Here is a 27,467-nt window from a genome sequence, read left to right as displayed (position 1 = left end):
ATGATCTTTTCTCCGTCTCTCCAGTTAATATCAAATTGGTTTCCGTTCTCCCAGAGCTATATCTTATTCTAAGGAAACCAAATTTTCTTTAGTCACTTGATTTTTTAAATCTTTTTGTAACATAATTCTGAATTGGACATAATTGTGTAAACATATGAATATTTATTCCTATTGTTTATTGCATACCTATGTCTTTAAAATGAAGCAGGTTTTACCTTTTTTAGTTTATTTCTTTTTTTATATGGGCAAACTGCCCAACCAGATGGTGTAATGTCACCTGTAAGCAATCTGAATAGATAGGTTCATTCTTACATTTAAGAGAGCTTTTTATTCTCTTCATATACAGTACATCTATTGTAAAGTGACTGCTTAGAATGATGTTTCTTTTTTGTTTTCTTTTAAAGAGATTCCTGCTGTGATTGGTTCTTTTTTTCTCCAAATCTGTATTTTGGTTCAATTAAAATCTGCAGCTTAAGGCACTTTCCTCTTATTGTTGAAATCGCATCTGATGAAATCTCTGGCCACTTCCAATAAGTGTAAATGAGGATGTGATAGCATAAGTTAAAAACAAGTCAAGTTATTTAGCTACATAGAATTGTATTTGTATAAATTTAAAATTTACTTAGTAAGTCTACATTTGTATTACTTTTACTGTTGTTGTTTTTTAAAATGTATTACTGATCTTTGAAACTAGTGTCTTTTTTGAAGGTGCCAGGTTGGCAACTTTAGACATTGAAATTTCTTTTTATCCACAAGAAAGTCCTGGCAGAGGCAACATGTAGTAAGCCATCTAAGTTTTGCCCAACCTGCCAAGGCAATATGCTTTAACCATCACCTGAAAGGACCAATTGTAGGGTTGATAGGACAGATCCATATCTATGCTTATTTGGTGCCTAGAATCTGGAACTGCAAGGAAGATGGTAATTAGTGGAAATGTAGTTTGTCTTTCGTGAAGAATATGCATCTACTAAAAATTGGATTGTGACCACCAATTCCATTTATGCATAGTTTTTTCTGTGGCTCTATCTTGCAAATGGAGCTATTTGGATGGAGTTTTATATTTTGCGGAAGTGAATTGACTTAAAACAACTACCAAGAAAGCAGAAGGGTCCTCCTCTGTGGTTTGTTTCACAGTAAGCTCTTCAAAACAAGAGACCATTTTTTATTTTTGTATATGTACAGCACTTAGTACAATGGGTACTTGAACTTCAGAGAGTCCTTTGTGCTAACATAATGAAAGTATTAATAATTTGAACTGGTGGTGGTTTCAATAACCCTAAGATAAGTTAATTTTCGACTAGCAAAGATTTAGCAAATACATAACTAAGGCCAAGTTACTGCTTGCTTCATTATGTAAGCAGTCCCCTTGACTTCAATGGGAGTGCTAGCATGAATAAGGTGAGACATATTTTACTCTTGAAAACTAAGAAGAAACAGTAAATGCATTATCAAATTCAAATTTATTTCTACTGTATTAACTCGAATTTTTAATTCGTTTGGATACCATGAGGTCTCATTTTAGGGGATTTTGTGAAAGATGGATTGAAGGTAAGACTTTTGCTACTTTAATAGCAAATGGAAAGCTCTTAGATGTTGAGTGGATTTTGTTTAATTTTGTAAATTTCCCAGATCTTTAGATAGGGATTTGGAACCTGATTTTCAATGATGGTAATTGATATTTCAGTTCTGGCGTTTATTCTTCCACATGAGGAACTTGGGTCTCTTGAGTTCACACTGGCTGGCCTCCCACTATTTCTATAAATTTCATTTGGAGTTATGGGTACTCCATTTTTTCTGGTAAGTATGGATTGCAGGTGGTATGACTAAGAAAAATTGCTGGCGAGTATGACTAAGAAATATTCCCACACTTTTTATACTTCATTTATAAAACATAGCTTGGGTTCATTCCTATAATTACCCTGTTATTAAATAATTTGGTATTGGAAAGTACCTCAACCTAACTGGAAAGGAATAACATAATTGACTGGAACCATTTGTATTATATAATTTATTTCCAAGGGAAAAAAAATCATTGATCTTTCTCATAGAGAAAGCTGATTCATGTATTTGGTTTATACTTTGCGTTTTTTTTCTCTGTCCTAGAAAATGCTAACATTTCCCATATAGTAAAATTCAGGGTATACTTTTTCTTTTGTTTTGACCTTAAAACAAAATGCCACTGGGATTAATTTGTTGTTGCTGTGGTTCTCATCAAACCTATCCCAAGTCTTGTTCCTTACACGAAGTATTGCATTTTTTGAATTTTTTTCCTTCTAATAATGTGTTCTCTGCAATTGAAAGGCAAAATGGTTGTCAATTCCATTGATCAGAAGCAGAAATGTTGTCTGGAATTGGTAAAGTAGGAAATAGAAGGCCTATAATGGATGACCCTGGCCTTACTAGGAAGTGTTTCCCCTGGTATTGAGTATTTTGAGTACAATAATATATTTTGAAGAGATGTGAGTAGAATCTTTGCATTTCTTCCATCTTTTTGCTCTTCAAGGGAGGCTGATGGAAGGTATTATTTACATCGAGCTTTCAGTTCCCTTCTGAGAATATTTGGTAATTAGAATCCAGAGGCTTTATTTTTCAGAATTGCACAGCATCAACAGCTCCCATTGACTTCAGTGGGAGATGTGGGACTTCAACATCTCTGAAAATCATAACGTGAATTACAAAAATACAAACAACAAGGTGCTAGATAAAGGGCACTTATTAAAACTAGATATTTCTGAACCTTAGAATAACACCCACCCTGAACCAGAGAGGTATAACCAGTCCGTGTGGCCGTAATGTCCCTTGTGATCCATGGAACGTTCCCTGTGTTCAGAGGGAAGGATGCTTTTGTAAACTCAGTCAAATTCACAACTCCTGCATAAGCCCAAGTCATTATTTTTTTTGGTGCAGGTGAAACAATGTAGCAGCTGGGGAAAATGAACTCCTTTTTCCAACAAGCTGGCACCACACTTCTCTATATGCCTGCTACTATAGCCCCTTGGCTGCAAGCCTGCCGAGATCCAGAACTGAATTCTGGTAATTGAGAGTTTAGTGGCCAGGCTGTGACCTACTAAAACACTCTCCTTGCTTTTGCCTCTAGGGACTTCTTATTAAACCAGGGTATGCCAAGAACAGGACATACCATGGGCCAAAACTTCCTTTTCTCCATGTTGTGACACTGAGGTATTTCCAGTATACTGGGGCCCTTCCACAGGCTTTATGCAACTAGAGGAATTTTGGCCAGTGACAGTGCTTGACTTTAATTTTGATCATATTAGTACCTACCTTACCTGCTGTGCCTGTAAGTTAAATGTACAAAGAATGTTTCCTAAAATCTTTACAGTAGTTTAAAATGAACAAATCCATTAAAAGAACAAACAATACAACAAACCCTTTGAAGGAAAAAAATGTATTGTAGGAGGATAAGTACTTTGAAAAAAGATTAAAACTTCAGTATTAGCAGCTCAGTAAAAAATACATGTAAATATGAATCAAGACCAAAATGTCATATTTGTTAATAATTTTGGTGTTGAATGTGGACGATTACTAGACTTTAAAAGATTCAGGTGGTGTTTGGCTAGATAAAGTCACAAGGCATAATATTCATGGAGTAAATAGATTATTTCATGTATATAGAAATAGTTTATGAAATGGCATTTATTTTACACCTTTTGAATCCTCACCTGTAAAATCATAAACACACAGAAAGAGCACCTGAGGAGTTCATTCAGTCCAGCCTTTTTAGCCCTGTTTAAAATGTCAGACAAATAAGTGTCTAATCAGCACTTAAGCTCTTCCAACAGCTATAGCTGTCTAGGAGGGTTACTTTTAAAGGAATAATATCAACTTCTAATTTAGTCAACTTTAAAAAAAGAAGTATGTTTGATTACTATGCTTACACTCTTTGTGTATCATTTCTAACTTCTCTCCTTCCACTGTAGTACAAGAGAATTGCCCAAACAAAAGTCAAAATGAACTAACTATGCAGCTGAAGCAGTAAAATTGATGATACCCGAAGAGCTGTCCAAGGCACAAAGTAAACAATAGTTGGAAGAATGTAGTCTTGTGGTTAAGGCACTAGACACAGATGTAGAAAAAAATGGTTTAATTTTGGCTTAGGCTCAAACTTCCTTTGCGACTTTAAGCAAATTACTTTAAGCAACTCCCTTGCTGTAGAAATGGGGGAATAATATGTTCTTTCTCCCACATTTTGCTCATTTAGATGGTAAATATTTCCTAACAATAACTGTTTCTTTGGTTTTATAGTGCCTATCAACGGGGCCCATTTTTGGCTAGAACATCCAGGAACCTCTGCAATATAAATATCAACAACCAAGTAAATAAAACCAGAGGAATATAATTCTCTATTGTCTCTGATAGTTACAGAATCCTTGGGTCTTAAAAATGCTTTTAGAGAAAAGTGTATTTGTTAAGCAATTGATGTCCTTTCCATGCACATGAGCGCTAAGAAGAACCCTTTTCTAAAATATAAAGTATGTGCTATAAAATGTGAATGGAGTACAAACCTGGAGTTATACTCTCATGGGTCTGTGTTCCAGTATCAGCAATATTAAAGACTAAACCGAAGGCAGGTTCAAGGTTCTGTAACTCAAGGCTGGAACTCAAGACGTGGGCCAGACTCTCCTTTCACACTCGTTTTAGATGTAAGCATGGTTCCATTGACTTCAGTGTTGATACTGTAGATTTACACTGCACTTAACGAAAATGCTCTTAAGTCCTTCTAAACTGCCAGCAGAATGTCTTTCACTGGAAATAAACCATCCATTTCTAGCATCGCTGGTCATGAAGTATCAGCTTGACAATTGTGCCATCTCTGATTTCTGAAAAATATGGTTTAGACAATTTTTAGAAGCCTTTATTAGTTCTATTGCTTATCACTACGAGGTTTGCACACGGTAACTAAGACAACAGTGCCTTAGAAGCACAAGGATATAAAAATAGTAACAAGAGAAAAATTTTAAAGTTATTAAAATAAACCTTCTCTCAAACATTGGAGAAGCAAAATTTAATACCTATAATTTAGAGGGGAGAAAGAGGAAGGAGGTTTTTCTTCCAAAAACTGTATATTTTCAAAAAGAAATTAATGAAGACTTCCTGCATAAAATAGTACCCACTATTTATGCAAATGAACCTGTTATGCAAGATTTCATGAGATCATAAAAATAGGGGTAAGTTGGAGTTAATGTTTAGTAAGCAAGAATTTTTTAAATATATGAGAAATAGCACATGATTTGGAGGGAATACATCTTATTCCTATTTTAGGCAGAATGTGAGACTTGATTACAGATGATCCTCAAACAGAGCTCTAGAGTCATCAACAATCCCCTGAGTTTATGAACCTCCATCAAGAGTTTACTAATGGTACCTCTCTCTGTGTATTAGAACCTGAGCTACTCCAAATTGTGGACTGTAAACCCATATTCCAGTTTTGCATCCTGAGCAAATTATTAACAGTAGCTAAAATCAGAATCACCATCTTACGGTGGAATTGGTGGGTGGAGGAAAGATTTTTTTTTAATACAAGATGAAGTCAAGGATGTATAGAAACATAGGGCAAGGATGGAGCTCCTGAGACAGAGTTCATTCCCTAGCTACCACGTGTAAGGGAATTCTGTCTGTTAATAAACGTATCAAGCCCCATCTTCAAAGTAGTATGTTTGGTTTGGTTTTGTTTTTTTTTTGCTTTGTGACTCTTCACTCCTTTTAGTTGATTTCACTCCTTTTAGTTGATTACAGAATAACTATGAGCCACAAATGTGCTGCAGCTATGCCAGGGGTAAACAATTATTGTTAAATTAGTTTTGGTGACTTGTTGAGGGCCACATTCTCTCTCTCTCTCTCGCTCTGGAACTTGGCTAGAATTGTAGTTTGTCAGGAGCCCCAGTGCTCAGCTATGGACCCAGATGGGGACTTCCACCGCAGCAGGCAGGCAGCAGCATAAGCTGTGGACACAGTCAGCAGGTTCTGGAGCCCCAACTCAGAACCTGCCGGCCGTGTCCACAGCTGACGCCACTGATACATACCCGGCGTAGCGGAAGCTCTTGCCTGGGTCCACAGTTGATGCCACTGGTAAATTGTGGGTCAGGACTCTGGGCAGGAGCTTCCGCCCAGAGGGTGGTGGTATCAGCTGTGGATGCTACTGACAGGTTCTGCTTCAGGGCTCCTAAACCTACAGCTGATGTCACCGCCTGCCTTCTGTGGCAGAAGCCCCCACCTGGGTTCACAGCTGATGTTGCTGCATCGTGCGCTGATGTTGCTGGGTGGAAGCAGTCCGGCCTGCCCACCTGCCAGGATGGAAACAGACTTGCCTGCCCGCCTGCCCAGCACCAGGCAGCAGCCAGAGCCAGAGCCACTGGTTACTCACAGGCCAGATCCAATGAGTTGGTGGCCACCTGCACGTGGGCCAAATCATAGCTGTTGGCAGGCTGGATATGGCCCACCAGCTGTATTTTGCCCATCCCTGAACTATGCATGTAGCAAATTCAGTGCTAGGATGCATTATTTCTAGCAGAGAAGTGAAAATATTAATATCATTATACAGGACACAGGTAAGATGTAAAATATAAGTAATTGAGGATTAAGTTTCTGTTTGCTGTTCGCCATTTAAAACATTCATTTGGAGTAAGAGGAATCTTTTTACCAACGTTTGTTTTTGGAGATTATGTATTTTCCAACCCATTGAATAAATAGTGACTATGACATCACTTCCTAGGGACAAAGGGCACTATTCTATTCTATACTCAGTATCATATGTGCTATTTCCATAGGTTTCAGTAACAAAATCCTTTTCTGTGTTAAAGTCCTATCTTTTTATTGTACTGGGACTTTTTCTATAAACTATAGTGGGAGGCATGTTTGATATAGGGAGTAGTAGTCAATGGCTTGATGTCTAGTTGGCAGCTGGTATCAAGTGGAGTGCCCCAGGGGTTGATCCTGGGGCTGGTTTTGTTCAATGTCTTCATGAATGACCTGGAACATGGCATAGAGTGCACCTGCAGCAGGTTTGCAGATGACACCAAGCTGGGGAGAATAGTAGATACGCTGGAGGGTAGGTTAGGATTCAAAGGGACCCAGACAAATTGGAGGATTGGGCTAAAATAAATCTCATGAGGTTCAACAAAGACAAGTCCAAAGTCCTGCAGTTAGGACTGAACAATCCCATGCACCAGTACAGGCTGAGGGCTGACTGGCTGAGCAGCAACTAGAGGAAAATAAACTGAATATGAGCCAGCAGTGTGCCCTTGTTGCCAAGAAGGCAAATGGCATCCTGGGCTGCATTGGTAGGAGTGTTGCCATTAGGTCAAGGGAGGTGATTATTCCCCTCTATTCAGCACTGGTGAGGCCACATCTGGTGTCCTGTGTCCAGTTTTGCCTGCCCCCCTCCCCACTACAGAAAGGTTGTGAACAATCAGAGAGAGTACAGTGGAGGGCAACAAAAATGATGAGGGGGCAGGGGGACATGACTTATGAAGAGAGGCTGAGGGAACTGGCTTATTTAATCTAGAGAAGAGAAGACTGAGGGGGGACTTAATAGCAGCCTTCAACTACCTGAAGGGGGGTTTGAAAGAGGATGGAGCTGGACTGTTCTCAGTGATGGCAGATGACAGAACAAGGAACAATGGGCTCACATTGCACATTGCAGCAAGGGAAATTTAGGTTAGATATTAGGAAGAATTTTCTCACTATGATGGTAGTAAAACACTGGGACAGGGTACTCAGAGAAGTGGTAGAAGCTCCGTCCTTGGAGGTTTTCAAAAGCTGGCTAGACAAAGCTTTGGCTGGGATGATCTATTTGGGGATGGTCCTGCTTTGGGCAGGGGGTTGGACTAGATGACCTCCTGAGGTCCCTTCCAACTATAACTTTCTTGGTCTGCAGGCAGCAATGCTGGCTCAATATCCATTTGGCCAAGATGTTTAACAATAGACATATATGTTTAAAATGAGATTTTAAACATGTTTTACAGTTAGTCCCCTACACTAACCCCCAATTCAGGGGCATGTAAATGTTCTCATAACAAGATATTGGTGCACCCTTCAGCTTCCATTGAAATCAGTGACAGCTGCTAACTTTACAATACTTTGGACAATCAAGCTACATTTTAAAATATCTAAATATGGATTGCATTTTGCTACCTATTAGATCTTACAGGTTTTTTACAGTGAACCAGTCCACTGTTAAAAAAAATGAAGAAGGTTATAACATTGTGTATGTTCTGTTATTAGATAACAGACCTGCCTGAATTAATTTCATAGTTCTATTGAAACCTCTTCTAGTTCTCATGATCAAATCAGACTTTTCCCGAGGAATTCAGTGCAAATACCAGCCATCATTTTCAACATTGTGTTTTAAATGGTTTTAAAACTCCATTACATGTAATTAAAACAATTTGTATTTGTTCCATTTGTTTTTCCCATTACATTCTTTGTCTGTCATGATAAATGCTTTTACTTGTTGTAGCAAGGCTCATATTTTGCCCATTTGCAATGTTTCCTGGCCCCAGTTACATTTAATTGCATTATAGTCACTCTGTTTATAACAGTGCCTCCTCATAGCATTCAACAGGGCTTCTCTTTATAGGATAGTGATATAAGAGTGTAATGTAGTTGCCAAAAAAGTAACCATGGATAGTAGCCTAGGAAGCCACCTTGTTTATTTTGTGTCTCTACCGGGAGGGATAATTCATTGTACATTGTGACTAAGGTCTTCAGTTAATTCAGTAATTTGATTCTGTTAGTGGACAAACCACAGAATAAAAATGGAATATGTCAGTTGTGGACTCACAGCTGTTAAATTTTTCAGGTTTAAGAATTGAAACTAGTTCCAAACACATGCGTGAATCAAACACACACATTTTGTTGAATGTTTGCATGAATTAAGGTGATGCAAATATTTCTACACTTTTGGCATAGTAGAAAAGAAAAGGAATCGTACACGTTAAAGACAGAAAGGATCTTTTAGATGTTCAAATGCATCACTCTGCCTGGATTATTCCCTATTCCCAACAATAGAAATCCAGTTTTAAAAGTGCATTATCATCAGAGATCTTCCACTGTCTTCAGATCTTCCACTGCCATGTATCACTCTGGTATACGCTATATTATTTTGTTAGGTTGCAGCCCTCAATTTAGAGGTCCAATACAGTTTGAAGGGATGGCAGAGTTCAGTGCTTCCATTAAGAGACTTTTTTGAGAATCACACAGATTGACTACCAAGCTATTTCTTTCTGAGTGCTTATACTACATTTTCCTTAATTACTTTTACCTTGTTTTTAACAGCCTATTAGTAATGTTTGTATTGTGTTTATTGGCTATAGAAAGGTTTTACACCTAAATCCATCAAGTATAAAAATGGCTTAGTTGGGTCCTCTATTTAAAATAGATCATCCCATCAGAAAGAAGAAAAAAAATAATTCTGATGGATCCTATATATGTAAAGTTCTCCTAGAGACTTTAGAAGGACTATGGTAAATTGAAAGGCTACCACATTTAAAATGTAATAAAAAATAAAGTAAATCAAAGTAAAGTCTATAGTCAAACTCCTTAATTGTGATGCATTTGCTGAGTTTCCCTCTTCCATCGTCGGCCCTGCTCTGATGCCATATGGTCTACCATGGAACATTTAACTTGTCAGATATAATGGATTGTCCTGGAAGCAGATTTTTGCTTTGAGCGTTCGGCTCCTTTCTTGCATTTCACTCTCAGCTCCAGGCTGCAGGATGAAGGATTGTGGTGGAAATGCAAAGAAGAGACACACAGTTGATTCCCCTTAAGAGAGTGACCTATATGCCACAAAATTTTACCCACGTAAAGAGGCATTATCCCTGTCACTGACCCTAGCAGGCTGCATGTCAGAACCATTTAAATTTGTCTGGACTTAACAGATTGTGCAAATGTTTCAGAATCAAGTGCTTAGGAATAATAAAAGCTTGTCATTTCAACTTATGCAGTAACAGTGCAGCTCACATTGGCCAAGGGATGAATATTATTTATTGTGACCTACATGTAACCTAAGCTGCCTGGTTTGTAGACCTTGTGAAATTAAGTTCATCTCCCAAGGCTACTGAAACTTAAAAAAATATTATCTGATACGGAACCCAAATAACCATTATTCTCTCTGTTGTAGTGGGGAAAGTTAATGTTTGAAGTAATAATTTCTGTGGATGGGCCAGTAGCCATTAAATATTTTAGTACATTTGGCATCTTATGACAAGAAGCTAAAATCGTTTTACCTCTAGGTTTGCCACCCCAATCTGAGATCTGTCCCTTCTTTGAAACATTAGGCAACAGTCAGAAATAGGAAATAAAATATTTTAATTGGTGAATTCTTAAATATATAGAGGTTTTTAAGTGGCCTGTAATGCAAACTTAGAGTTAATAGTGATTTTTGTCAAAGAAAAGGATTTTTGTAATTTTTTAGTTTTAGTCTGTTTTAATAAAACTTCTCTAAATAAAACTGAAATAATAAAATATTGACTATATTGACTAAACGTTATATCTATCTTTCCAGGGCTGCCCTCAATTTCACAAGTGCCATTCTGTGAGATAACTATTAAGGATGAAATCTTGACCCAACTTCAGACAAGTGGGAGTTTTGCCATTGATTTGAATGGAACTAGGATTTTAACTCTGTAGCATAACGTATATAAAAAACAGTGTGAATTTTTAGGAATGATCTACTCATCATTCCTTCCTCAGGCAAAATTTCCACTGATGAATGGAGTCATGCTCCAGAAAGACTCCATAGCTTGCATTTAGTACTGAAAAACTCTAAGAATGACCATAGTCTAGGAAGAGAGTAAAATTCCTTTCTATGCAAATCAGGTTTTTTTTCTGCATATAAATCAAACAATCCTAGATTTGCTTTTAATTGGCACTTGCCCAACCTCATTTTTCATCTGCTTCTGTGCTGATGTTTGTTTTTACCAATGTGATGAATTTGTCTGTATTCTCAGCCCAAATTATTATGTCTAAAGTCATTTAGGAAATCTCAGGCCTCAAATGCAATCATCTTATTAGGGTGGGCATGCCCTCTGCTGGATATTGCAGATTTAAGCCTCCTGAGTATTTCATAGTATGCTATAATACACCAGGTCACTCCTGCTGTCGGCCATGCTTCTGAATGAAGGTTCAGAATGAAATTGTATTTTGGGGCGGGTTTTCCACCTCTCATTAGTTAGTTAAAATTATACGGCATAGATTATTGTTTAAATGTATAAATATATATAGATATATATATTTGCCAACTGATATCACAGATCACTAATATTTCTTTGAAATAAAACATTACTGTACTATTTACATATTCATCTTAATATAATACAATACCAGAATCTAATGCCCTTATACAAATATAGAAGGCAGGTGGTAACAGGGAAAACTGAATCAGAGAGAGACAAAATCTAATAATTTTATATTTGATTTTGACTTATTGATATAAGAATATGCTAAGCCATGGTTTAGGTAGGAGCAATTCGGTAAGAGAATAGGCTAAGATCTGGCAATCTTTGTTCACTTAGCCAAAGATGACAAAATATGGATATTTACCTATTCAGGTACTACAAAAACATTCCTCTTCCTCCACCCAACCTGCAAAAAAAAAAGAAAAAGAAAAAGAAACCAAAATAAACCAAACTAAAATGTAAGACCATAAGAACATCAAAATTTAAATAAAATATTAATGCAACAGTCAGATTTTTAAAATTCTACCCTACGTGCCTATATATTTGTGTTGTTCATAAAATGGGATGTGAAAAACTGTGAAGTTCTCTGGTAGGACATCTCATGGACATTAATCAAGTAAAATGCTTCACAAAGAGGACGTCACACTTATTTTTCCTCCCTTTAGAATGGAGGGAGTCCTTAAAATGGTGGGAAGTCTTGCTAGGTTAATAACCATTTAAACAATAAGCCAAGATTTCATGTTGTCAGGCAAAATACCACCATCAAATGAGAAATTAATCTAATTTCTAAATAATCTCTTGATCTCTATTCATGTCCAGCCTGGCTTGTTTTAGTAACTTTTTAATAAAAGTTTAGATAGGGGAGGGTTTACAGACTAAAGATTTAAAGCTTGTGCTCATAGGTTGTATCAAGGTTTATTCTCCTTTTTCAGTTCTGCTCCTTTCATGGCCTCAGATTCTTATCTAGCTTATTTAAAAGTAGTTCTTTTTTTCAGGCTTGAGAGGAAACCTGAGTTTCCAGACACATGATGATAAAAATCTCTTAATCTACAGTTCTGTAATGAATGAGGGGGGATTTTTTTGTGTAACATGTTTAAATTTTTAAAAATAGGGTTTTTTTGACAACAAAATACCCAACATTTATATCCTACTCTTACCTTTTGCATAACAAAATTGATTTTATTTCATACCATTTTCCTATGTGCTGAGTATTTATGTAAATTTGCCCCTTTTTGTTACTTTTTTACTCAGCGGTAACTCTCCAGTACTACACAGTAATCCTCTGTAGTAAATAGTACCCTGTTTTTGAAAGTTTGTAATGGCAACTTCAGCCAAACTCTTGTCTTTTGACATTTGCCAGTGCCAAGGCTATGAACTGGTATGATGCATGCATTTTTATTAAGAGTTTTCTCCAAAATAGGGGGAAAATTACATGGCCAAAGTTAGAGTCCTCTCATCTGAATTCCTGCATAATTTTCCCTTCTGGCCTTAAATCCATGACTATATGAAAAAGAAAGGTGAATGTGAAGTTAGAAACATCTTAGTATTGAGGTCTAATATACCAATATAATACAATTTCTTCAGAGGCCAATAAATAACAGAAATTGGTTTTGTTCATAAACATTATTAAATCAGAAAATGCTGCTATGTTTGTATTCTTGTCCCAGTTAGAGCATGGACTAGATTCAAAACATATTAACTTTTCTTTGTCCACCGAATGCAGTGTTGCTTGTTGGTTGTATTGTATCTATGACTGGTAAGTAATGGTAATAGTGTCCTGTGCACTGATCAAAGCCATAATTCTACCAGGTGCTAAATGCCAGTTGCAAGAGGCTGAATAGTCTCAGCTGTTATTGAAATCCATCAGAGTTGAAGGGAGCTTAAGTTTTATGAGATCAAACCCATAATGTATGTTGGTTGTACAGAAATATGTTATCAAGACGTATAGTATGTATAAATGCCATGAGCAAATGCTTACATCCTCAAAAAACCTGAATCCAAGTTGTGTTAGGGAGTACCCTAAGTTTCAAATAGTCCAAATAGTCCATTTAATATAAATTTGGCACAATCTGGTCAGTGGTATATTGTTTAGTTTCTTCTTGTAATTTTAAGTTCTGGGTTGTTTTTTTTTCCCATGGTATGGCATTTAAAACACAAGCAAACACAAAGCAATGTTGCACTCTGGTACATGCTATATTATTTTGGTAGATCGCAGAAGCAGGATGTGCACCTGGAGTCAGTGTTTTATGAATCGATCAATAGCAAAGTATTCTGGTGTATCAGTGCATATTTATATCATGAGAACAATAATCATTTGAAGAGCCCACATAGCACTATAGAATCTTTTGGCAGCAGCATCATGAAGAATATTCATTTGTTCACACATCTCTTTGTCAAAACATGTGCCCCTTTCCCTGCAAATGTGGTAGGCAGCAAGGGGTGCTTTAGAACTGAGCATGTGGGGAGCATCTTGTGGAATTCAGAAGAACTGGTAGAGCAGACACTTGGCTTAAACCCCCCCCCCCCAAAAAAAAAACCCAAACCCCCAAAAAGCAATTAGCTTGGTCCTGAGGATATTCAGGAATTAGACTTGCCTATTTAAGCATCAGAGCCAATGAGGTGAGTCAGCGATGAAGTGCCACTTTGATGCCAATACCCTTGCTTTAGATTGTTTGAGGCAGTTCCTTAACATTATTTTAGTGTAGGTTTTAAGATTTAATTTCCTTTGAATTTTGATGGTACTATTTAAAAAAAAAAATCTCCCGTTGTAACAGCACTTGCACTGGCATCGTAACGTTTCTTTAGGAACCATTACTGTTTACTGCACATCAGTAGAAGTGCAAAAACCCTCTATCATGCCAAAATACCCTTCTCCTGAACACCATACAACATCTATGGGTGTGACGGCATTACATTATTGGGATTCATATATCCCTTGATTTTATAACTAGTCCACAGTCCCTTGTTTAGGTCTGCTTATGTCATAAGTTTCTTTGCTTCATGAATTTTGTGCACAAATTTAGCTTTAAGAAAATATCCTACAGATTTAGTGTCAGTACTTCACATGTAATGCAAAGCCTGAAATAGCTCATTAACATGATACTTCCATTACCATCAGATAAAATTCATTGTAATGTAAATTATACGATGCAAAATCTCATTGAAATAAATGGGATATTATGTGCTATATACATCCTATACCTACAAGTGCAACAGTAAGAGAGCGATACATATATGTATCCCCAAATTCTATGCCCGGCATGAGTAACTAGACTGGGTATCAGTTTATAGGCAGAAGTAAGAGGAATTATACCCATACTTTCAGCTTCAGAACAGTAGCAGAGCTGATCTGCAGATGTTGCTCTAATCCAGCAGCCTCCTGGGTCCTTGTGCCCCTATCTAGAGAGAACAAGGGCTATTGAATCTGTTCACGAGCAGTTCCACATAGCCTAACCTCCCACTCCCTTACTCTCCGTAGAACTAGTATCCATAATACCCAAGACAGGTGTGTACCTGTTTCTGCTATCAGGCCCCTAATACTCTGTATCTAGTAAATTGCAGTCTTTGCTCCATTCTAGTTTAAAATTCATATTTAAAAGTCAAAATGTAAAAAAAATGTTGCACAGAAAGAATGGTGATAATATAAACACAAATGACTGCATCTCCCTACCACATGCATAACAAAAAGCTCAAACCTGTATTCTTAAATTATAACTTGAAACATTTCATTGAAAAATGTCAGCTTTTTATTTTAAGAGTAGCTTTTTTTTTTAAATTTCAAAAAATGAATGTTCTTGTTTCTTCTATGCTGATATTTAAGTACTATTTCTGCTGGGGGGGAGAGATTTATTTTCCTGTATTTTGTCTAATTTATAAATTAAATTGTACACATTTTCAGTCTGAGAAAAAGAGTAAAAATGAGTACCTACTGAAAATGGAGCCCTTCTCTGAGAAGCTGTTGTATAGGGTAGTTCTGTTGTCAAACACATGCTGCATTCTAGCTTAGCAGGTGGTGAGTTAAGTGGTTCCTGCATCTTTACCTATATAGTGCCCAATCTTGTGCGTCTTACACAGCTAAGCTCCCAACTGAAATGCAATGAAAATAGGGTCAGCTCAGTTAGTTAATTCTTTATCCTCATGATAAAAAGCATAATGCTAATGAAAACTTAGTATTATGTATGTCAACAGCTATAAAAGTGCATTATATGCACCGTATAATGACCAAATATGAAACTTACAATTGGAAAAGTGATTCCATTCCAATCCATTCTTGAGTTGCTCATAAGTTTTTCCAAAATATCCTTTAGGCCTGGCATTTGTCATGCTCATACTTAGGTCACAGGCAATTTCCTCTCTACTCCATTTTGGATCTTGATTTGTCATTCTTCTTGGATAGACCAACCCATGCTGATGTAGTAGTAGTAGTAGTAGTATTAGTAGTAGTAGCAGTAGTAGTAGTAGTAGTAGTAATAGTAATATAAGAAGTGTACCTGAACCAACACGACAAACCTGAACAGAACAGCCCCGAATTCTGAGCTGTTCAAAAGTAAACCAGATAAATCACTTACGTAAAATAGGCCTCTTCCCTTTGTCATGAACTAAAACAGCTTAGAGTTTTTAAATATAGTGGCATCAGAAACCTGGATTTGAATTTTACAGCTTGAAAAAATATGTCAAACATGAAATCAACACAAATATTTAACTCAATTTATAGCAGTAGCTGCACTTCCTTCTTAGCAGATGGATAGAGATGCCTCATGCCTCCTTATTCTGCATACCAGAGTAAAGCCAAGGTGCCCTATCTCTCAGGGCAGAGAAAATCTAGTGGAGAATTAGATGACTTGCATTTAGGCTTTGGAAGTTGCTTAGATTTTCTACTTAATTTGATTAATTTTTCGAAGTGCGCCATGAGGAGGCAAGTGATTTTATTATTGATTGATTGGCAACCCTATACTGCTTTATTTTTTTGCAGTCAAATGAAAATCTGTGTGTTTAAGCAATCATTTTAGTTCAGTTTAGATAGGCAATATTTTTGTTTCTTGGGGTATACAAAGCATAAGACTTAAAATTCAATGTGTTCATCAGGAAAGAGGAGCTGCGTGTTGTTTTATAGTTTGATTGGCATACATTGTGTCAATTAATTGATTTTTTTTTTAAAAAAATAATGACTTCTGTTAATAATAGAGATGCACATTCTCTGTGCTATATTAAGGAGAAGTGAATATTTAAAAGTTATTTAACTCTCTACTGTAGGTCAGCTTCTTTTATGAAGCTTTGATTCAGTTGTCAGAGCAGAAAGCCACATAAGGATATATCTTTTGTTACATGTGCACAGTGCTAGAAACAAACGGCACATTTTAACATTTGGTCCTCTAGGTAAAAAAATGAATCAGATGTCTGACAAGATTTGTTATTGGTGTGTATTTCAAGCTTTTTTTTTTTTTTTTTCTTTTCCCTGGCTTACAACAAAAATTACTAACGGGTACTTTTAGGTTTTAAAATATGGACAACAGTACTCCATGCAGTAAAAGACTTGAGCGATTAATGCTACCCTTATGCCTCTTTTGAGTAGTTTTAGCCATGGGGCTTGGCACTGCCACCATTGTCTTTGTGCCAAAAAATATCCGCAGCGGCTGCCGCATTCTACTACTAGAGGGTTGTCTCGAAAATTCCGCAGTGAATGCGTCGGGTTTCTACATCACTCTGGGCTCTATCTCTTTTAAACATTTTTTTAAAAATAACCTTTAAGCTTTTTCAAACCTTAGAAAGCCTGCACTACAGACTGTTGTATTCGAGGTGCTGGAAATCATGCATACTGTACAGTAAATGCAGAAATTCAAGAGAAGCTTTTGTATTTGTGAGCACAAATAGTTACTTAAAGAGCCTACTGTAGCATATTATCAGCACTCTTGCAAATTTTATAATCTGAAACAAATGTGCCAGTGAATTTTAAGCAGAAAATCAACATCAAGACTGTAGCTAATTTTAAATGGACAGTTTATACAAATGATGTTTTTTCCTACAAAATGAAGCATCATTGCAAAAACGATGTTAATTTTCTAATTACAATCAATAGTGAAAATATCTGGATTAGTTGAAGTGTGTGTGTGTGTCTGTATATATATGCGTGTGTGTTTTAAATGGTTTATTGACTTTTAAAAATGAATTGTGGTTATTTATTCTTAATAGAGAAGGCAAATTTCTAGCTGTATTTTGGGGGAAAAGATGTAAAAAAAATTAAAGACTTACACTATCAGAATGAAAAATACTCGCTTATGATCTCTAAAGCTATCTGTTTGGTGGTAAAAGTGGATGCTACAGATGAAATCTTTACAAGGAGCATAATCCTAAAAAAAAGTCAATCTCCTGCTGGCTGCTGTGCCGCTTTGGTACCTCACAGACTTCGACAGAGTCCTGGACGAGTGCCCATTGATGTCATGGAAACACTCAAATTACTGAGAATGATTCATGTCTATGCTGTTCTCTTATCCTCCCCCACACAAATAGAAGTAGATTTTTAACCCTGACAACTTGTAATTTGCAGTGGGTTTATTTTTGTATCTGGATAAATATTTTTTAACAACTGAAATTAAGATGAGGCTGCCTGTATCTGATATGATAGTAAAGACAACGGCTGATATCTGTGCAGCAATAAAAATTGCTTTTAGAGTTCCTTGTGTGTTGTTGCTTGTATTCAGTTCCCCTCACCCTCTTTTTTTAGTTCATAGCATTTGTCGTTTGCATTGACTTTCTGGCTTTAGAACAAGTAGCCCTATTGGGGCGATGTGAAATAACACACATAACTCCAGACACGTACCAACAAGATGTTTTGTTTTTCAGATCTCGGCATTGGACCAAAGATTCGAGATTAGAGCTGCGTTGTCATTTCAATTTTAAATGTTTTCTCTAGAGTCTTCCTGTTCACTTAGTCTAAAGGGATAATAGTGTAGAAGGTCCATCAGTTTTTATTACGATGCAGAAGTTCTCTCAGAAGTTACTAAATGTGTAAATGTCTACAAGCTATTGATATCCTGTAAATGTCTTTGTCTGTGTAATAAGTTTTTCAAAAACAAACTACATTTTTAAATCAATCTACAATCATTTTAAAGAACATGTGTTTTCTTTTTATTTCTCCCTCCCCTCTCCTCATTCCAGGTTGCTAAGAAAGGAATATGCTATAATCTCTTTATCAAACTCCTCTAATAGGCCTGAGCTCGTCATTAATAAGTCTAATAGAAAGCAAGAGATATAGTAGATTTGTATTAAAGAACAGGTTCAAAAAGTTAGTTAAAATGCGTATACAACCACTTTAAGAACTGTTAAAATGAACTGCATCATCTTTTTTTTTTAATAGTCTGTCACAACAAAGGTCTCCATAAAAATATGACCACGCTGGGCAAACTGTTAAATAGTGTCCCATGAAAATTGGATTTTGTAATATTTTAGGCTGCTAGTCAACCCTGTCTTTTACAAACACATTTCATTTTCGTAGACCACTTATGTTTTATAGACTGAAATAAAAGAGTAAACAAAATCATAACTTTTGTTTGCGCATTAGATATGTTGTCATGATGGCATGATATCCCCAAATAAAGTAACATTTTTCTAAGAATTGTTCTAAGAAAATGTTTGCAAAAATGTGATTTGAGTAGAGATACTTGTTAAATGATTCTCTTTAAACTGGTAGCGTACTATTGCACCGTGTGGTGGTATACCATAGGTTTGACTATGAAGCAATCTGGGCCTTAGACATGGATACTCAGGTGTCATTGGCACTGATAGGAGAGTTGCATGTGTAGATCAGTTGTGACATATGGCCTGTTAATAATCAGAGTATGTGGCATTTTATATGCTCCTATCCATGATGAGTGGGTTTTTTTGCTATGCTCGTGGTTGATTTTTTTTTTTTTGTGATAACTGTCCTACCATTCCCTTGTGAATACCTTCACCCTTTATGCCCATATATTTTGTACCATCCTTCCTGATTGTTCTTTGTTTCAGGAGCATTTGGTGTATTGCTACCCAGCCCTGACTTAGTGCTTTGCAACAACCTCCTCTTTGCCAGCTGATGTTTTTCAAGACCAATCCTCCATATATATAAAGAACCTTTATTTTACTAAAAATATATCATGAGTCTAACCATCAGGCTCTTGGATCTGTGTCTTTCAATAACTACAGGGGGAAAGCTAGGTACTTCGAGTTGGCATAGAGTCTTGGCAGTCATTGGACCTCTGTTCAAGTCCCAAACTGCTGGTGCAGTCAGAACTGTGGTCGAGAATGGCAAATTTCCAACCAAATTTCTCTTTCCCAGGTGTAAATTCCCTCATCATGTTGATGAGGGAATTTACACTTGGGAAGGAGAGTGAAAAGCAGAGTCCTGAACACTTCCTTTGCTGAGTTCACCATCTGGAGAGCCCATGATTGATTAGCTCTGCCCTCACCAGTGAGTGTCAGTGTAATCAATGGGAATTACTATGCTGGGGTCACAGTACAGGTAGTCAGCCTGCCGTGTAAATAAAAATAAAATTAAGAGAGTGAGAGATGGAAAAAATAAATAGGGAGGAAGAGAAGTCTACTTGCCTATTTGGCAAAATGGTGAAAACCCTTTAGATTACAGTTTGAGGTAGTGTGCGGAGCAGTATAGCTAAGAATAGGAAGTTTATTTCCACATTATCATACCCAGAATGAAGAAATCTTAATCTTTTTCTGTTGCCTACTTACACGACACAGTCAGCAGTGCCTATTTTACATATGTAAACACCAGTATGGAAATTTAAATGAATGTCATATGAAATGCCTGGAGAGGCTGCATACTTTCTTTTTAACTGTTACACCTCTATTTTTTGTTAACAGGTAAAACAGAAAGGGGTTCATATTCATCATATGGAAGAGACTCAAATTTACAGGGTTGCCACCAGGTAAGTGAAAATCTATCCAGTGGAAAGGCTGTGATAAATACCCTGATAAATTACTTTTGTTTTATGAAGTTCATTATGCATCATGGAGCTTGTTTCCATAATGCAAAGTCTTTGAAAATAGGTATTTTTTAAAACTCCTCTACGGATGTTTGTAATACAGATATTCTAACTGAGATATAGATAATGTCTACTGTAAGTATTTAGGTCAATCTAATAGTTCTCTTATCAAAGCCATTGTAAACTATCCGTTACTGTCCTTTGCAGCAATGTCTATACTACTTTAACATAACAGTTGCTACTTAATGGCACAACTTAAGAAATTGTAAAAGTGGAAACACACCACGGAGCATGTGTCGAGCCCTAGTTTTGGATGGCTACTGCAATAAATTTGTAGTTTTCATAGAGTCTGTATGATGTTGTGTGAAAACAGGGTTGTATTGAGGGATAAAAATGTCTGTGAAAATATGATTTGTTGTCCCTTTTTGTTTCTGAATTGTTTTTGGCTGGAAGTCAAGGCCAGCAGGCTAACAGCAAAGCCGTCTCAAGGGAAGCATGCGTGAGCTAGAAAAATAAGAGTAGTTTAATTAAATAATAAAATGCCAGTGTAATACAAAGGTATAGCATGTGTGTGTTTGTGCCTCTGTGCACTCTGCATTTGCATACTTTTAACTCTCCAGAGAAAGTCTGAGTCTAAAAATACTATCAATAGCCAAAAGTCTAAGCTTTGTTTCAAGACAATTGATTTTTAAAAAAGATGCTTTCCTTTTAATTTCAGTAGCAATATTAATAATATGTTTAAATTCATTTTGTTTTTTGAACACTGTTAGGCTTCCTTTCCTTTTTATAAGTGCACTACGTTTTTTTTCCTTTGGAAAAAAACTATTGAAAGAATTTAATAACCTTTTTAATATTCAGAGCTTTATACTGTTTAATTCTGCCAGAAAAAAAAATGCATATTATTTCTCTAATAGAAAGGGGAATACTTTCTCCCTTCATCCCCTTCATATGGCCATGCTTTTTAATAATGTTTTAATAATAAGCAGGGGGAGGAGGGGGATCTATTTTGATTTAAAGAAAAAACATTTTTAATTTAGCATAGGAAAAAGTAAACAGTTCAAGTAATTAAACAGAACTTTGCCTTCAAAGTGCACACAATCACTAATAATATATCATTGAAAGCTGGTATTATGCATCTGTTTGCTTTTTCAAGTTTTGCCTCTCCGGCTGATTCAGATATGCCATTATTTTCCATCCAGTTCTGCAGCTGAAGATTTGTCAGGATGAGAAAAAGCACAGCCAGGTCAGGAAGAGAGTAGTGCGCATGCCGGAGTGCAGTTCATCCAAGTTTATTTGGAAAGAATTCTGCAGGAAATAAATTTACAGCCATTCCAATGCAGGAGAAACATCTTTGGAATGTGAGCGCGAATGTTCGCAATAGATAGCTTGGGCAAGGAGCCTCTCGGTGCTGTGTCTCTAGTGTAAAGCTTTCAATTCCTGTAGACGGTCTGTTCCTGTGTATCTAATTTCTGAGGGTCAAGGCAGAGGTCATTCGAGTTTTGGGGAGAAGGTGGTTGACAGCATACTTCCTTTTTGCAGATGGTGATGGAACAGGCTATTTTCAGTGAGGCCCCTTTTGTTAGCCAAAGAGAAAAGTCATGCTTACCCCTGCATCCTTTCTTACTAATAGGAATTGGCATGCTTCCTTACAGACATCAAGATTTTCCTCTGCTGACTAAGGGGCCCCTTTACTTGTGAAATCATCATTCATATTGTTTGAGTTTTGGGGCACTTTTTGTATGAAGTAGCAAATACTAGGCTTGAACTGAAAAGGCAGAACTGGGGAATACTCCCGCTTCCCCCTATTGTCTAAAGCACAGCTATACATATTTATTATTATATGAAGTAGGAAAAATCCCTGAATCCTTCTGGTATACGTTCCAAATTCCAGGCATGAATTTAAGCATATGTTACACACACAACCTCCAAATGCATGTGATTTTATGGATGCCTTAAATGACTTTGAAATAAGCTACAACAACAGTGAATTTTTTCACAATAATCAGAAGAACACACAAACACGGTGAAATTTTGGGTCAGGCTTGTAACTCTGTCTTTATCTGTCTCGAAACAACTATGTTAGTGCTTTCAGGTTCTAGTTCAATATAGTCCTTTTTCTTTTATACACCCTACATGTTCTTACTTACGCTTGGTCAGTTGCTCCTGTTGTCCTCCATTACTGCACCCATTTACTGTTCATCTGCTCAGACTTTCTTCTCATATAGTCTCATCACTTGGTATGACACCCTTCTTCTTTGCAGCTTCTAGACTTTTGAGTAAAAAAAGTCTGAGTAGACAGTAAAAAAGCCCACGGCTGAATTGATTCAGTCTTTGCAGGTTAATCTAAGATGCAGAGATTAAACTGAGAAACAACTGGACAAACATTCACTTTTGATTTGGGAAATGCAGCCACATGCCTGCAGTGGCTCAGGCCAGAAGCCAGGGGCACTAGATCATGGCTCTCTGGCACATAGCCAGCATGGGCTGTGTGTTTGCTTCCTCTTCTTGCTGCCCCTGAGGTCTCTGGGATATGCAGTCCAATCACAGCAGAAGTACTCTGCAGGTTTGCTCATCACCTCCTCTTCCTGCTTCCAGGTGTCTCTGGGATTTGTAGTCCACAGTTGGAGTCAGCAGTAAGTTTTTAGCTGGGCAAGGCTGGGCGGCTCTGTACTCTTCCCTTCCCTGGTCCCAGACCCCAGCCAGGTTTTGCCTTGAGGGGACAGTTCCTGCATCCCCCTCCCCTCCCCCCTTCTCTGCTGGAGCAGACAGCACAGCACAGCCCAGCACAGCCCAGGGCTAGAAAGCATGCTGGGGTTCCTGGGGGACTGTGATTGAACTTGAACCAGAAACAGGTCTGGGATAGACATTGCATAAACTGGTTTGTCCTAAATCATTTAAGTCTGATACTGCATTCAACCAGGTTCATCTTAAACCAGTTTCAGCCATTTTGTTACTGGTTTATGTGCACTGAATTTCTGTTCTGCTACAGGTTTAAACCAGTTTATGATGACTTAAACCAGTTTATGTGTAACTTCTGTCCCTAGCCCTTACTACAGCAAAAGCTCTGTTATCTGGCATCCCCCAGCAATGGGGGATGCTGGTTAATCAAATATGCTGGTTAATCAAATGTTCACTGTCTGGTGCACTCCTTGGCATCAGTGTGCTGGGGGACAAGAAGGAGGACCCCGCTCAAGCTGCTTTGCCCCGCGCAGGCAACTTTGTTCTGGGCTGCGGCCGAAGAAGTGAAGGAGAACCTAGAAGTGGAACTTCGGTTTCGATTTTGCTGCATCCCTCAGATGCCGATTAATGGAGCTTTCTGGTTGATAAAGTGCCAGATAACACAGCTTTTCCTGTAACTCTTTATATACCAGTAATTCCAAATCTCATCTGAAAACATACTCTGGCTCCTTTGGTGATGGTTTTTAATTTTTCTTTCATGTTTATTGAATACTTTTCAGTACCTACCAGTCATTCAGAAATTGTTTTGGTGCCCACAAAGACCCTACCAAAACAAGTTGTATTATGTATAAGACTTGCATGGATTCTTAATGTATTGTATGAAGTATTATGCTGAATTTTCTAGATGCATGTAGGTGATTTAAGGATGACTGGTCATAGAGCTGTGTTTTTTTTAATCTGTTGGCAAAAGGTCAGTCTTAGAAACTAAGTGCTCCAGGGGGAGATTCAGGAGACACATTGCCACAAGCAGGTATGATTATTCTTGCTACTCGTAGGAAGCCCCACTGGGATTGATATTTCACCATTCTGGATACTGTGCGCACACATGCTGTGGATCCTGTGTCAGTCCTTTCCCTAGAAGAGCTTATGAATTAAATGGGCAATGCGTGGGAAAAGGGAGATATCATTAACTCTAATTTATAACTGAGGCTCTGAGGCCCAGAGAGCAGTCCAGATCACACAGGGAATCTGGAACCTGAACTAACATCTCCAGGGATCTATTCTCATGCCTTACTCCAAGACCTCCATCCTTTCTTGGATTGTCAATGGTTTTAGCAAACTCTATGAATCTGGTAGCCAATCAGCAAGCAACTGAAATTCTTACAGGATAATTGCAACATCACTATAATAGGTGGAATGATTACCTGGGAGAAAATAGCATCACAATTTCCCCTTTTTCATGTGAAAAATCCTTATGGCAGCAGCTAGATCAGGTTTCATAGACTGAAGAGACTGGCCATTGATTGATAATTTATCTTTTATCCCAAAGAGAGGATAAAACCTTAGAGTGCCTCTTGAATTAATTCCATTGGTAAGGTATTTATTTAGAAAAGGTCTGTCCAAATTACAAACTGCAGGGGACTGCATACTCCACTCCCCAGTGTGGGCCACATATCATATTGATCCTGTGCTTGCTCAGGCACCCCTTTTGCTGATGCTGTGCATGCCCATATGAGCACCACCCACCAGACTGCTGCACCACATGGACACCCTTCCCCCCCACTGCTACACCACGAACCTGTACAGCCCTGGACTCAACCTCCCTCCCCACCCCCACCCTCCTTTGCACCACACTGTCCCATCCCCTGGAGTGGGAGCAGGAAGCTGCAGCTGGAGGAGGAAGGGGAAGCCCTGGTTGCTGTTGCAGCCAAAGTGATACGGGGAGCAGTGGCCAAGTAGGAGCCTGGCAGCCACAGCTCAGACCCCTTTCAGGCTGCATGGAGTGTGTCGGCCACCAGTTGGATAGCCAGGATTTTGAGGACAGCTAGAATTATGAATCACAGCCAGAATGTCAGCGTTCCCCCCCCGCCCCAAATATTACTAAGACACCCTGAATTCTTCTTTTCTATAGTATTTGATCATGTGGAAGTAAAAAATTTCTGACTGATTAGACAGGGGAAATTGAGTATTTTATTGGGTACCAGAAAGTGTTCAGACTTCTCTCTCTGATACCACTGATCATTAGGGCTGTGCAAAATTTTGCCGGGTGTTTCATTTCAACGCTGTTTCAACTTGTTTCGAGCTCAAAACAGCAAAATTGAAATGAAACAAAAGGTTTTGAACAGCCTTGAAATGAAACAAAGGGACTTGAAATGTTTCAAAAACTTTGAAATGTTTCAAGTTTCGAAGCTGGGCTTGCTTGCAGGAAAACAGAAAGTAAGGAGAGGGAAGGGGAGAAAGGGGGAAGGCCTGCTCTCATATTGACATGTGTAGCTGCTCAGTGACTGTGATCCTTCCCTGAGGTCCCTTCCAATCCCAGTGCTCTTGGAGAGGGACAGAAAAACAGCTGCACCTTAACACACACAGAGAATCACGTGTCACAAGGTTTGCTTGTCAGCAGCTTGAGATGCAGTTTCCCCGAACACCCTGCACCCATCTCCTTGAAACTTGGCAGGCTTCCTGGCCTCAGAAGAGACTACCATTCCTGCAGGTTTCATCCAAATCAGGCCAGAAATGACAATGTTATAGGCAGTTTCGTGCTTCCCCATTGTAGCTTATGGGTGAAATGTCGAAACGGCATCAAAACAGTGAAACAGTTTCACCGAAACACAACGGAACAGTGCTTTTGAAATGAAATGAAACTTGAAACAGCAAAACAGAAGTCGAAATGAAATGGTGCTGTTTCACAGATCATTGAAAGAAAGTTGATTGAAGGTGTGGTGTTTGTTTTACTTTGCTTTTTGCTTTCTGAGTGGGGTTACCAGATAGAGTCTTTAAGAATCATGGGACCAGCAGTTTGGCTTAAATGGAATCAAACTGGTGTGAATATCAGTTTACCATACATGTTGATGATTGTAACTTAATTCTTCAGGAAATGCTGTGGAAATGGAAAGAGGGAAAGAAATGGATTGCTGGAAGTTGTGACCTGCCTCTTGTTTCATCCACTTTCCCTCAGAGTATTTTCACTCATAAAACAATTATTTGAATTCAACAACTTTGGGGAAAGCATTGCAAAACATTACAAAATACAAGGTGAATTTCAATTGAGGGATACGTTCCTGCCTGTGCTGCCAAGGAATAAAGGTTCATGGGAGGTGATAAGGAGAGTAAGTAAAATAGACCATCATTGACTAGATAGGAAAAAATTGAAATACCGTCTACAAGGAGGTGTAGTCATCAGGATCCTGTCCAGTACAGGGACTGTTGTTTAATTCTAGGTCTAGGCCATTATAAGTAGGCCTCCAGACAGGAGAACAATTAGGATTTAGTGATATACAAGTCTTCAGGAATTGGAGCCCCCCAAAATGACATCCCAGAAAGGGTATAATAGGTTTTTGGCTTATGTTTTTGCTGCCTGATTATATGCAGACAGCACTTCCTGGAAAAACCCTACCGTATACCAGGTCAGACCTTGGAGGTAAGAGTACAGGTAGTTCAGGATATACTAAAGCTTGGGTTCATCAAGGAATTTTGAACAACTAGTATAATCTCATATTCCTTGTTCCTGAGCCTGAGAAGACTTGTGCAGATTTTGTTCCTGAAAGGTAAATTGCTACCTCCAGATGTGATGCATTGTTCTGTGTAGACATATTCCTGGACTAATTAAGGAAGCTTGAAAATCTAATGATATTGGACTTGCTAGCTATTAATCTTGCCTTAGACAAAACTTTTTCCACCTCATCAGTAACAGCAAGTTTTACTTTTCCTTTTCTCAGCCTACACACAGCAGTGAAAGACATATTCGACCTTACATCAGCCCATTTATCTCTTAAGGCCTCTGGCCTATGCTTTTAATGAAGACTTACTAAAACTTTCACTGCCCACAGTGGGAGCAGGTAAAAGCCCATATTGGGAACCATTTAATACCATAATAAGTAAACAGTCATCAAACACTGTTCATAGACACAGAGCAATCATGCAGAGTTGCAATGAAGACACATTTGAATACACTGAGAGAAATCTTGTCCCCACTGAGTGCCACAATTCCTATTATCTTCAGTGGGGCAAGGATCTCACCTATTGTCTTCATGATTTACAACATAGCATCGCTCCCAAAAATGGGGATTTTAATTATCTTCCTGTCTGAGGACCAAGGGAAATGATAGATTTTTCAGGATTTTTTAAGATATGTTTTTACTGACCAAAAATACTTGACATACTCTTTGCTGGACTTTGTGTACTCCTTTATGTACTCCTTTTTGTACTGTTTTCTGGACTTTGACATTGTGACGCATAGTCTGCACAGTGTAGACCAGTACACTTGGTCCCTCGCCCAAATCTCTAATGGCCGGAGGCACAAGGGCCTTATGTATTGCAACGCATATAATATTGCCACACCAAACTTTTTGGTGCCTAGCCCTGGAAGCAGAATTTACATATCCCAGTTAGGTACCTA

The 27,467-nt window shown here is 38.0% G+C and overlaps 1 protein-coding gene across 16 annotated transcripts in view; it reads left to right on the top strand.

Annotated features, from left to right (window-relative positions):
- Positions 1-27,467, top strand: part of TCF4 (transcription factor 4) — a 348,186-nt gene that overhangs the window by 148,199 nt on the left and 172,520 nt on the right. For all 16 annotated transcript variants that reach the window (XM_090037826.1, XM_090037830.1, XM_090037835.1 and 13 more), the window contains one exon: positions 20,052-20,116. In XM_090037826.1, coding sequence (XP_089893952.1) covers positions 20,052-20,116 — 65 coding nt within the window. The remainder of the gene's footprint in view (positions 1-20,051; positions 20,117-27,467) is intronic.

The sequence above is a fragment of the Crocodylus siamensis genome, chromosome 3 (genome assembly GCF_052110815.1).
Source record: "Crocodylus siamensis isolate JL-2025a chromosome 3, ASM5211081v1, whole genome shotgun sequence".
NCBI lineage: Eukaryota > Metazoa > Chordata > Crocodylia > Crocodylidae > Crocodylus > Crocodylus siamensis.
This window is presented reverse-complemented; position numbering and strand designations above follow the sequence as displayed.